The sequence below is a fragment of the Protobothrops mucrosquamatus genome, unplaced genomic scaffold (assembly GCF_001527695.2).
Source record: "Protobothrops mucrosquamatus isolate PMUCROS unplaced genomic scaffold, P.Mucros_1.0 scaffold1226, whole genome shotgun sequence".
In the NCBI taxonomy this organism is placed as follows: domain Eukaryota; kingdom Metazoa; phylum Chordata; class Lepidosauria; order Squamata; family Viperidae; genus Protobothrops; species Protobothrops mucrosquamatus.
Genome location: NW_015387434.1, coordinates 305,268 through 317,644, shown reverse-complemented (window position 1 = coordinate 317,644; position 12,377 = coordinate 305,268). Strand labels below are relative to the sequence as shown.

Sequence of the window (12,377 nt, the reverse complement as noted above, 5' to 3'; positions counted from 1 at the left end):
CTGCATAAAAAGGTGTCTTTAAATTTATTTAAATTTATTTCTGCAGGAAACTCATTAGAGAGTCTTGAATGTTAATGACTTTGCTGCTCGTCATTTTTCTAAAGAGAATAACTAGCAAACCTGAAGTGAAAAACCACCTGATCTGAATGACTTGTAATAAAAACAGCCCTTCCGCTTGCCTTCTTCTATGCTGCCACGTTTCTATGCTCCAATCTTGACTCTTTCTTTAAAACTGTCTTGACAGGATTTTCTCTTAAATCGCTTAAATAAGGAAATCTACAAACCGCTGCTCATTAACTTCTCAGCGCAGACGACGGCAGCCCAGACTCAGAACATCATTATGTCTAAGCTTGATAAAAGGAGAAAAGGAGTCTTTGGTCCTCCTCTAGGAAAGAAAATGGTAACTTTTAAAAAAGTGAAATGCAACTTGTCCCCCTGCTTATGGCAGGGCCTCGTCATTTTTTTTTTCATGGGTATAGTTTGAGTGCAAAATATAGATACAATACCTCCCTCTTCAAAAGCAGAATGGCATATAAATTGCTACCTAATTTTAAAACATAGCAAAACTTTCCCATCGATTTTAAACATGGAAGCAACAGTTTTCACTTGTATCTCACATTCACAGTGGATATGGTATTGCTGTAGTTTTCATTCCAAACCTGTATACCAGCGGTTCTCAACCTATGGGTCACGACCCCATTTGGGGTCGATTGACCATTTCACGGGGGTCGCCAAGCAAGGCTGTCCACCATTTTTTCCCCTTTTCCGGCGGGTGCCTTACCTCCCTTGAGCTGGGCCAGCTGGTGGTCGGCCTGCTCCGTCTCTGCCGCTTGCCAGCTACGCCTCGGCCTGTGCAGGGGGCGGAACCACGCATGCGCGGCGCTCCCGGGCAGGAAAAGTCCTCGACTTACGACCGGTTGGGTAGTCCTCGACTTACGACTGGTTTAGTCCTCGACTTACAACCAGTTGGGGGTCACGGCATTAAAAAGGTTGAGAACCACTGGTCTAGGTGAAACAATTACTAGATCATGCCAACAAGTCTTAAGTACATTTTGATTACTGGATAGAACACAGAATTTTGGCAGAGATGGTTTTTCAATAATTCTGGCTGAAGGAATTGGAACTAGAGTAGGTTTATACCCCACCCCCCTTTACACACACACACACACACACACACACACACACACACACACACACACACACACACACACACAATTTATGCAGGCATATGATGACCCACCTTTCTAGACAGATACTATTTATGGCATCTAGAAGGTAGAGTAATGAGATGGGAACAATGTATCGTATCATTTTAGATAGAAAATTAATGATTATATTTTACTATTCTCTCAAGTAAATGAACCAAGAAGCAGGCATCTTTACATAACTCAAAGGAAGAAACTGGGTTATTTATTTAAGTTCTTCAAAGTCTGCCTATGCTTGCAACAAGGTGTATAATAAATCAATCACTCAATAAAAATTTAATAAATAAGTGCATACTTCTAACTTGACTTTTTTGACAAAACAATCCCAAATTACAAATTACAATTTATACGTAAAACCATTTTACAAGAAACCACTTATAAAACATCATACAACTTAAAGACCCATAATACGGGGCCAAAACAAATAGCAGACTAATAGCAAACCAAAACAATTTTAATTGAAGGTCATAGCAAATACAACTCAGCAGTCTCCAATGTACCGCAGAACTTTTAGTTTTGGAACCGGAAACGTCTTCCTCCACAACAGCTTCTCCATTTCCCCCTCTCTCTTGTTCCCCACTGTGTCTCCTGAAAACCTCTCACACAAGGAAGAATTTGGGTGATGACACCAAAGGCTATAGGAAAAAGGGGTGATTGTAAACAGCTGAACAAAATTTGCCCTAGTAGAAAATATAGTGAAAAGACCTAGACAGTAATTTTCTCATCCACTGGTTTTGTTACTGCCATTTAGCAGTTCAAATTGAGTAAAATTGCCTCCATTAACATGCAAATAAATTGCAAAGAAGTCATTGGGCAGTGGAACCACACTTTTCTTAATATCTCTTTTCTTGCAATCAGTTTGCATTGTTTCATTGATCAGCTACCTCATGGGCAGCATCCATGACAATAACCTTTTTAAAGACATAGGGAGAAGAAAATCTAATTCATATGGAAAGCTCATCAAAGAAGAAAAAAAGAGAGGAAGGAATTAGCTTGGGTTCACATATTACACTAAGACATGGCTTCTTTAACCACAATTTATTACTTATACTACAACTGCCTGTGTTTATGCAACAGACAAACAAAAAGAAACCAGATTGTAATATAGCATGGTACATTAGAGCTCTATATCTGAACTGCAAAAATGGGGATGGAAGAATTTCCTTAATACTTATTTCTAGTGGTCTTCCAGATTTTTGTAACGCTACATACCAAAGATATATACTTTTAGTACAGGAATAGACCTACTCAGTATATCTATCCTAAGAGTAAGTATAGTACAGGCAGCAAAGCAAAGGACTGAATGCTGTTCTTAACCCTTGATTTAGAACTGAGTGAAGGTACCTGAGATATAGTCTAAGAGGTGTGGGACTCCAATCAGTCAGTACAGAAAGTGGGAATTTTCCTATAGCATCTTATACTATCTTAGAAATATGTAAGAGGAGAGAGTAGATTAGTTGTGACTGGAAACAAGCTTACTCTAGATGAGATCAGCAACATATTTTTAATGTCTTTGCGTGTAACCTATGGAGTGTGTATAGAATCTGTGTCCTTTTGAGAAACGGTTTTGTTTTTTTTAGGTGGTATTTGTTGATGATGTCAATATGCCAGCAAGAGAAGTCTATGGGGCTCAACCTCCAGTGGAGTTACTTCGTCAGTGGTTGGATCACTGGAACTGGTATGACCTGAAAGACTGTACTATGATTAGACTTGTGGACATCCAGATCATTTGTGCAATGGGGCCAGCAGGTATGTTTTTTAGTTCTAGATAGAGAACACATCTCTAAAGTGCCAAACCTGCTACTGATTTACTCTTTTTAAATATTTAAATTAAGTCATGTCTTTTCTTCTCATTCATGCATCATCATTTAAATTTGCTTGTATGGGGAGGGGCCTCTAAGGCTGAAAATGGCCAAGTCTTTGAGACGGTTTGTATAGAGCCTCAGTTCTCTGTTGCAGTTGAGCTGAGAGTTGCAAAAATGAACCCTCTTTTCTCCTGAGTTTCCTATGATTGGTTTAGGGCAGGGGCCCCCAACCCTCGGTTTGTGGACCAGCACCGGGCTATGGCATGCCAGAAACTGGACCGCACAAACAAGTCATGTGCGGGCAGCACGTGAAACCACACCCCTTCTGGTCCATGGAAAATCCTCTCTCCACAGAACTGGTTGGTGGTGCCCAAATGATTGGGGGCCACTGTTTTAGTGGGAAAATATGGAGGAAGATCTACAATTTAGTATGTGGAAATAATAATTCCAGAATTCCTTGCCCAAACTTTGCTTAAAAGATGTGGTTTGTTTAAGAGATCCTATAACCCTTGTCTCAATGTGATTAAAAATGTAGATTTGTCACTGTTGTAGCTACCTTGATCAATTCTAAATATTAGCATGGATTGAGAGCCTTTACAAGTAATAACTGTAATTCTTTAGTGTGTGATTATTGATGCAGCAAGACTGTGGATAGAATTGCTGTCACTTTTACTGCCATACTTAGTGTATGAAAGACTTACGCATTCCTCCTTCCTCAAAATAAATTGTCTTTTGCCACTGTGGCATGTGTATATGGATTATAAGCTGCTCTTAACAGAAAGTCCCCTTTGATTGATGCATGGAGAATAGGAAGAATTCAAACTGGTTGCAGAAGTGTTTGATAGATTTACATTTATTATGTGCACATCAGTGATTTGCTTCTGCTTACAGGTGGAGGTCGAAATCCGATCACTCCTCGATATCTGCGACACTTCAACACAATTACCATTAATGAATTTGATGATATTTCGATGTATACAATTTTCTCCCGAATTATAGATTGGCATCTTACTATATGGTAGGTGACATTGTTATATTGTGGCATATTAACCTAAATAAAAAGAAAGATAATGATTGCCTGCCATAATATCCTTCCTAAGCATCATGCCATCCAGAAGCACTGAGCTGTAATATCTGCATTTCCCACCAGCAGGTCTCCAAAGATATCTTTGAACATATCAACATCATGAAGAATTGACCCTCTGATGGCATCACAGCACACCAATATACTGTAGACAATCTTCAAATTAACTATTAAAAACCATTACCCTCCCCCTCCCAATTCCAGGAGAGTGCACACAGTTTCCTTAGTAATACACCACTTTGCAGGATCCATACCCATGTTCCTGGATTCCCAGACCAGATACCAAAGCCATATCTTCAGGTCCTTGTGGAAGTCCAGCAAATTTGGGTGCAGTCTGAATTCATGGGGAATGATAGTCTAAAGCAGTGGTTCTCAACCTTCCTAATGCCGCGACCCTTTAATACAGTTACTCATGTTGTGGTGACCCCCAACCTTAAGGGCTCTCCAAGCGCACACCGACGCTGCCCATTGACCTGCCGTGCCCGGGGCTCAGCGCACCTCGCCTGTCCTCGCTTCACTTCCGAAGGTCACTGGCCTGCCCGGCTCCAGCTGGCCGGGGAGGGGGGGGCAGGAAGGCTGCTCCGCCAGCTCCGCCCAGTCTGGTTGGAGAAGCGCCCAGGCGGGGAGAAGGAGAGCGAGAGAGAGAGAGAGAAAGAGAGAGAGAGCCAAGAGGGCGACAGCGCCAGCAGAGCTTAGTTCAGCCTCCTCCGCTGAAAGGGCCATGAAGCAGCGCAGCCTCCCTTAGGAGATGCTTGACGGAAACCAATCCGACGCTGCAACGGCTCCCAGCTCGAAGCCGTGCGGAGACGGATAGAGGAGCGGTGTCTCGGTTCCTAAGACCATCGGAAATATGTGTTTTCTGATGGTCTTAGGCAATCCCTGTGAAAGGGTCGTTCGACCCCCAAAGAGGTCGCGACCCACAGGTTGAGAACCGCTGGTCTAAAGGGTGGATGCCATGGCAGAAAAGGCTTTTCTCCTGGGTCCCATCAGATGGCATTCATTTGTGGACAGGACCTGCAACATGCCATTTTGCTGGATGTGATAGTTATAATTTTATAATGAATGAATGAATGAATGAATGAATGAATGAATGAATGAATGAATGAATGAATGAATTAGGGTTGACACAAATGTGAGGCACTTCCCTAAAGATTTTGGCTGTTGTGCCCTAAATTATATCTATTTTCCAACTTGTTGCCAATTGTGCAACCTTCAGTGTTCTGAATATGAATATCTTCATATCAGAATAAACAAGGAAATTACTGTATTATTCCTAGCATGTTACTTGGGCTACCCCAATAATCTCATTATAAACTAAAGAACACCAGGAACTAGACAACTAAGCAACTAAGGAACATTTAAGAACAAGGATTGGATTGTAAAATCATTTGACTTCTTTGTGAAATTCATTCATACCAGATGCTGCCACCATCCGGACAACATCTGAATATGTCCCCAGTCCTTGGCATTATTTAAAATCTGTTCATAAATGGTTGTTGCTGGTTTTGTTTAGTGAATAGCTTTATTGATGACTATTACTATATATCCAAGTGTTTTATAGCCATCCTCTGTAAACCACACATATTTAAAATGCAATGCAAAGAATTTGATGAATGTAGGAAACTGTCCAAGTTTCTATTTTGTGTTCTATGAGCTGTCCTACTGCTTTCATCTTTTCAATCAACAGTTACAACTTCCCTTCGGAATATGTTCAACTGACTACACAAATTATTAATAGCACAATGACTGTATACAAAGAAGCTATGGAGAACCTCCTCCCTACACCCACCAAATCACACTATTTGTTCAATTTGAGAGATTTCTCTCGGGTCATTCAAGGAGTTTGTCTGTCACGACCTGAAACAACCATTTCCTCAGGAACCATAAAACGCCTTTGGGTTCATGAGGTAAATTTTCTATTAGTAACTTAATTGAAGGCTCAGTCTTATATTTGCTTGCAAAATATTTTTTTTATAAGATAAGGTACTGAATCGCTGAAAACTTTAGTAGCATAAACCATTAACTGCTGTGCCTTGTATAGCTGTTTCTACTAAAAGAGTCCAACAACACAAAGGACCATATAGTTATAATTATATAAGTCTGTGACTGGCCTTACCTACTGCAGTATCCATTTTGTGAATGGATAATATCATCTGCCCTTCTACTGTGGAGATCACGATGATTAAGGTACTCTTCCTCATCATGGTGCTGGCTGAGGATGATAGGAATTGCAGCCCCATCTGGAGAGCATCATGTTGAGGAAAGCTGCTACAGGACTACACTGTGTTCATGCCAATCAGTAAAGATAATTGATGACAGAAAATAGCTTTTCCACATGATATTTAGTTATTTCCTTTGAATATACAGCTTCTCAAATTTAATATTTTTTTCCTGACAGGATGTAATTAATTTGTAATTAATTATTATAAACAATCACACTGACGTTTTTTATGCAGGTCCTTAGAGTATATTATGACCGCTTGGTAGATAAAGCAGATCGATCATGGCTGGTTAAATGTATCCGTGAAGTAGTAACAAAGCACCTGGAAGAAGATTTTGATGAACTTTTCCAAAATCTGGATTTCAATTTTGACGGTAGGGTAGAAGAGGATGATTTGCGAAGCTTGATGTTCTGTGACTTTCATGATCCTAGAAGGGAGGATACAAATTATAGGGAAGTCTTGGATGTGGATGAACTGAGAGTTGTTGTCGAGGGCCATCTAGAAGAATACAATAATATGAGCAAAAAGCCAATGCAGCTGGTTTTATTTCGATTCGCTATAGAACATGTTTGTAGAATTTCACGCATTTTGAAACAACCTCGTAGCCATGCCCTTCTGGTTGGTGTTGGTGGAAGCGGTCGACAGTCCTTGACACGTTTAGCAGCGTATATGTCTGACTACACGCCATTCCAGGTTGAAATCTCAAAGAGTTATGGGACCAATGAATGGCATGAGGACCTAAAAGCCATTCTGAGGAGATCTACTGAAGGTGAGGTGCAAGGAGTTTTCTTATTCACTGACACCCAGATAAAAAGGGAGTCATTTTTAGAAGACATAAACAACTTGTTAAATGCTGGAGAAGTGCCAAACCTGTTTGCGGTTGACGAGAAACAAGAAATCTGTGAAAAGATGCGCTCCATTGATCGACAGCGGGATAGATCCAAGCAGACTGACGGTAGCCCCATTGCTCTTTTCAACATGTTCATTGATCGTTGCCGGGATCAGCTCCATGTCGTCTTGGCTATGAGTCCCATTGGAGATGCCTTCCGAAATCGTCTCCGGAAGTTTCCAGCTCTTGTTAATTGTTGCACTATTGATTGGTTTGAGGTAAGATTCTGAAGTACAGCTGTGAAAAATGCATAAAAGCATTTAAGGCAATCCAGTTTTACTCATGTGGTTGAGCATAGTCACTATACTTTCTTTTTTTCTGGTGGGGAAATGAACTAGTAAAAACGTGCTGCTCTGTGGTGGGAAAAAAACATTTTGAGTTCCAAATTAGCCATAAATTGAAACAGTGGTTTAAAGCTGGCTTCTACATTCTCCTGTATCAGAAAGCTATTTAAGTATATATCTACCATGTATATAACTTTAAGCTATGGTTAATTATGGATTCCTTGTGGCTTGTTTAATCATTTGTAAATATTGGTGTGATAGAAAGAACAAATAAAAATATAGGTAGTTCAGCTCATTTAGTGACCATTCGAAGTTACAACGGTACTGAAAAAAAAACTTATGACCATTTTTCATACCATGGCAGCATCCACAGGGTCATGTGAACAAAATTCAGATGCTGGGTAACTGACTCGTATTTATGATGATTGCAGTGTCCCGGGGTCACACCTTTTGCGACATTCTGACAAGCAAAGACAATGGGGAAACCAGATTCACTTAACAACTGTGCCAAAAAAAAGTTTGTAATCTTAACAAATATTTCATTTAGCAACAAAAATGTTGGGCTCAATTGTGATCATAAGCCGAAGACTCCCTGTACTGTTTCCTTATGGTTTTACTTAAATTCTGCTGATCTTTTTCTATGTTCAAAGGTTTGTTTGTTTTTTCAATGAAAAAATTATATAATCCCCAGACTGCGTTTTAAAATGGTACATATATTTTTCTTTTCTAGCTAATAGTTTTTGGAGCACAATAATTTGGACTGGGGCTATTGTTCAAAGCCAAATATATATAGATGGTTGCCCTGCTCCCTTCCTTTCATGCTGCAGCCTCCCTCCCTCTGCAGCTTCTCTTAGGCCAGGAAAAAAACCCAAGATAGATAAATAGATAAACATAGATAAATGTTTGCATAAATAAATTTGTTTATTTGTAAAAATGCAAAAATGTTTGAATAAAATTTCAATTTATTTACTCATGATAGAAATTTGCTCTTTAAGCTTATTGATGTTTATTATATATCCATGCTGGCTTATTTTTTTCTATTTGAAAGCACTCAACACCATTTTTGCTAGACTCTTTGTTAGGCCTCTGTGAGTTTCATCAAATAGTATATTTTCAGTGATGACTTCTTAAAGGTGGAAAAAAGACATGAGTTGATGCCTCCCGAACTGTCTCCAGCCACGCAATTCTGTTTTTGTTGCCCCTGGAATTTCTCTTACCCCCTTATGCCATCGCCACTAAAGTTGGGCAATATGATATAGATTATTTTCAATGGTTTCTATGGCTTTAACTCAGAAAAATCATTTAAACGTTAAAAAAGCATGGTTCATTAACCGTGACCCTCATCCTTTTCTGACAAGGTTACGTTTTTATCTTGCCACTTAAATATGGTACCTATCTAACTTTTCAGGGTGGCCATTAGCCCATTATGAAACCTATCCAGTAGTTGAGGTGTTTTTTTTAATGGCTCTTTTTAACTCATGAGTATTCTTTATGTAGCACTCTTTTTCCATAATAACAGTCTCTTTTTTCCTTCCTTAAATTCAGTCATGGCCTACAGATGCTTTGCAGGCAGTTGCCTCTCGCTCCCTGGGCGATATTGAAATGTCTGAAGAAACCAGAGCTGGCTGCATTGATATGTGTAAAAAGTTTCATACCTCAACCATTAATTTGTCCGAATTGTTCTATAATGAGCTCCAGCGACATAATTATGTAACTCCAACTTCATATCTGGAATTAATTTCCACTTTCCAATCCCTGCTGGAAAAAAAGAGAGCGTAAGTATGATTGATGTGGCATTTGTTAGCAAAAGTAATTTTTTACTGTTTCTTCTACCACTGTCTCTCCACCTCCCCACCCCGGCAAACAGAGTCCAACAAGGGATGCATGTAAACAGAAATAAGATGCAGTGCGTAGATCTCACACACAACAAAGGCGGTTTCCTTATATCCAAAGAATGATTAAGAACAATTGTTATAATTACTATATTGCTGCTGCTAGAAGGTTACATAGCATAAAACAGCTGATGTTTAAATAGTTCAAGAATAAGAATGCAAATAAGAACTTGCTGGGTTGACTTCCGGTTTGCCAGGCGGCCGCCATGGATGGCTGGGAGACTTGCTCTCTCTCCCCTGTTTAATTTCACATTGCTGGGGGGCCGAAAGTCGCCCCGAAGAGGCGACCAGCAAGGAGGGGCTTTCGCTGGATCGCGGGAGAGCAGCAATTCTCCCGTTAGGGCAGGCGATCCCTCCAAACCGGCGGACAAAAGGACCGGTCATAGAAATATGGCTTGTCCCTAGGCTGCTAACAGCCGAAGTCACACTTACTATCTAGCAACTTCAAAGCAGCGTGGGAAGGACTGGGTGAGAACTACCTCTCTTACATCCTAATTACTTAATTACCTGCATAAGCTGCTAAAGTACTTTCCCCCCTGTGGAGAGGGAAGGGGGATTTTAGCCCTCCCTCCAGAAACAGCGGCAATTGAATACACAGGGGAGCTTTTTGGGAAACGTTGAAAAAATAAATGGATCCCAATTGGAACTTTATTTCCTAAAGCTTGTGGATTAAAAGATTTTTGATTATCTACTTTTTACTTTTAATTTTTATTCGATAGTCTGGGTTTCTCCTCTTAAAATAGAAGAATTCCCCCCCAAAAGGATTACAATAACTTTGAGATTTAAAGGAACTCCTTAAACCAGTGGTGGCGAACCTATGGCACGGGTGCCAGAAGTGCACTCAGAGTCCTCTCTGTGGGCACACATGCCATCGCCCCAGTCCTAGGCCTTCAGCTGGGTTTTATAAAACCTTTTCGCTTTAGGCCTCTGCCGCCGTGCACAAAAAAAAAGGTTCAATCAATCAATTTCAACTTCTTGTGGGAAAAAAAAAAGATCTTGCAAAGTTGGGATTGATTGAACTTTTTAGTCCCACCCAGTCTGCTGTTACCACTACAGCCACGCCCACCCAATGGGCCACACACCCCCATTGGGTCACACCCACCTGGCATCCGATGATGCATAAGTGGGTTTTGGGTTGCAGTTTGGGCACTCGGTCTCTAAAAGGTTCGCCATCACTGCCTTAAACAGTGGGGTGACATCTTGTGGCTAAACCTGAAATTGCAATTTATTGTTCTTAAAGAAAAGAGACCTGGCTGACAGTTTAGAGAACAAGATAAGATTTATCTGGTAACCTTGAACACCAGCTCTGTTTCTTATTTACTGGGGGGAAAAAACTGTGAAAGTTTTCAATTCAACTCATCACTATGGAAGTCCAGGAACAGACCTTTCCTATGGAAGAAATGCAAAAACAATTTTTTGCTATGTTGAAAATAACTTACCAAACTTACCAAAGTCTTCTTAAAGCTGGCGATGAAATAAGAGCTTTCGGAAAAAAACCCAGAAAGCCTCTTAGATATGCAAATTCAGACTTTGACTATAACTAAAAACCTATCTATACAGAATACAATAGGGAAAATCGAACAATTAAATACTATGACAGAAGACCTAACTGTCCAACAAATACAGACAATAGAAAATTCAGAAAAAAATCTGACAACATGGATGGAGGAAAAAACCTGCTATATAAATCAGAAGGAATTTGAAGATCAAGAAGAGAAACAGATGGAAGAAAAGATAAACAATTCAGAACAACTACAAGAGGAGAAAATAAAGAGATGATCTGGTAGTCCTGCCAGACCCCTCAGCCTTCCAAAAATGGCAACTGGATGGTCATCTCAATATGACATAATATATACAATAATACAAGAAATCTTTGAGGATCCTGAAGCAAGGACATGGAAGATGATTTGGCAAAGAAAAAAAACCAGAATAAGATTGAAGAAGAATGGAGTGTGGGCATATTTAGGAGGTTTAAAATAGAATATACTTAAGTAGACAAGACCCGTATTTTGAATAAGAGATATTGTTATGATGTGAAGATAAAGAAAAATGTTGGCTAATTAAAACTTAGATGCATAAATATCAACAGTTAAATTGAAATATTGAGTTGTTTATAAAGGTTAGATAAAGATGATTAAGACATATACAGTGTATGTTAAGAGTGATGTAACGTAATTAACATGTTTTGATGTAGTGATAAGAATAAAAATTATAAGCTTAAATATGAGAAAGTGGATATAAGGAAGAATGCTGAAATGGTAGAAATTTTGGTTATTGAATTTATAATATTTGGAAATTATAATGAAAATAAGAATGTTATATTGTATTACTAATTTGTTGATATAGAAGTGAGATAGATAAGATATATATTTGGAATACTAGATGTTGGGGTAATTGTGACAAAGGGAATTGGGGTCATTTAAAAATTTGGAAATGATAAATATTAAACGTTTAATTTAAATATCAATGCAAAATTAAAGCTGGGAAAATTCATAAGGTTATTGATGGTCCAAAAGATAGAATGTTAAAATAAATAAGATATATAAAATTATTGATAAATGTAAGAAAGCTATTAAGTAGCTGATGGATAGAATAAGAGTATACTAATTTAAACAAGAGACAGTATGTATTAAGGGAAAAAAGAGAGGAAATATTGGCTGTAATAGTTGGAGATTTGTATTAATAATACCTGTATGTAATGGAACTATTGTAACTCAGACACCACGTTGCTTTTCAAAGATATAATTGTAACATTGGAAAATTAATAAAAAGTTAAAATAAAAAAAAGAACTTGTTGGGTTATCTGGATGATATTTTTTTCCAAGAAAAACTAAAAAGAAAGTTTTTTTAAAAAAAAATCTGTTTATCATAGGTATAGATAGATAACTGGTTTATAAATAAATTTCAATTAAGTATGGTTCTTTGGGAAAAATATTTCAGATATACCTTTCTATTTTCTGTTTAATTTTTATTTGTATTTGAATTAATGAGGTTCT

The 12,377-nt window shown here is 38.7% G+C and overlaps 1 protein-coding gene across 1 annotated transcript in view; it reads left to right on the top strand.

The window, feature by feature from the left end:
* The first annotated feature begins 325 nt into the window (after positions 1-325).
* LOC107291927 (dynein heavy chain 7, axonemal) overlaps positions 326-12,377 on the top strand; it is a 64,202-nt gene continuing 52,150 nt past the window's right edge. Inside the window, exons 1-6 of the mRNA XM_015820981.1 lie at positions 326-400; positions 2,786-2,954; positions 3,902-4,028; positions 5,782-6,001; positions 6,551-7,423; positions 9,035-9,264. Coding sequence (XP_015676467.1) covers positions 341-400; positions 2,786-2,954; positions 3,902-4,028; positions 5,782-6,001; positions 6,551-7,423; positions 9,035-9,264 — 1,679 coding nt within the window. The 5' untranslated portion in view covers positions 326-340. The remainder of the gene's footprint in view (positions 401-2,785; positions 2,955-3,901; positions 4,029-5,781; positions 6,002-6,550; positions 7,424-9,034; positions 9,265-12,377) is intronic.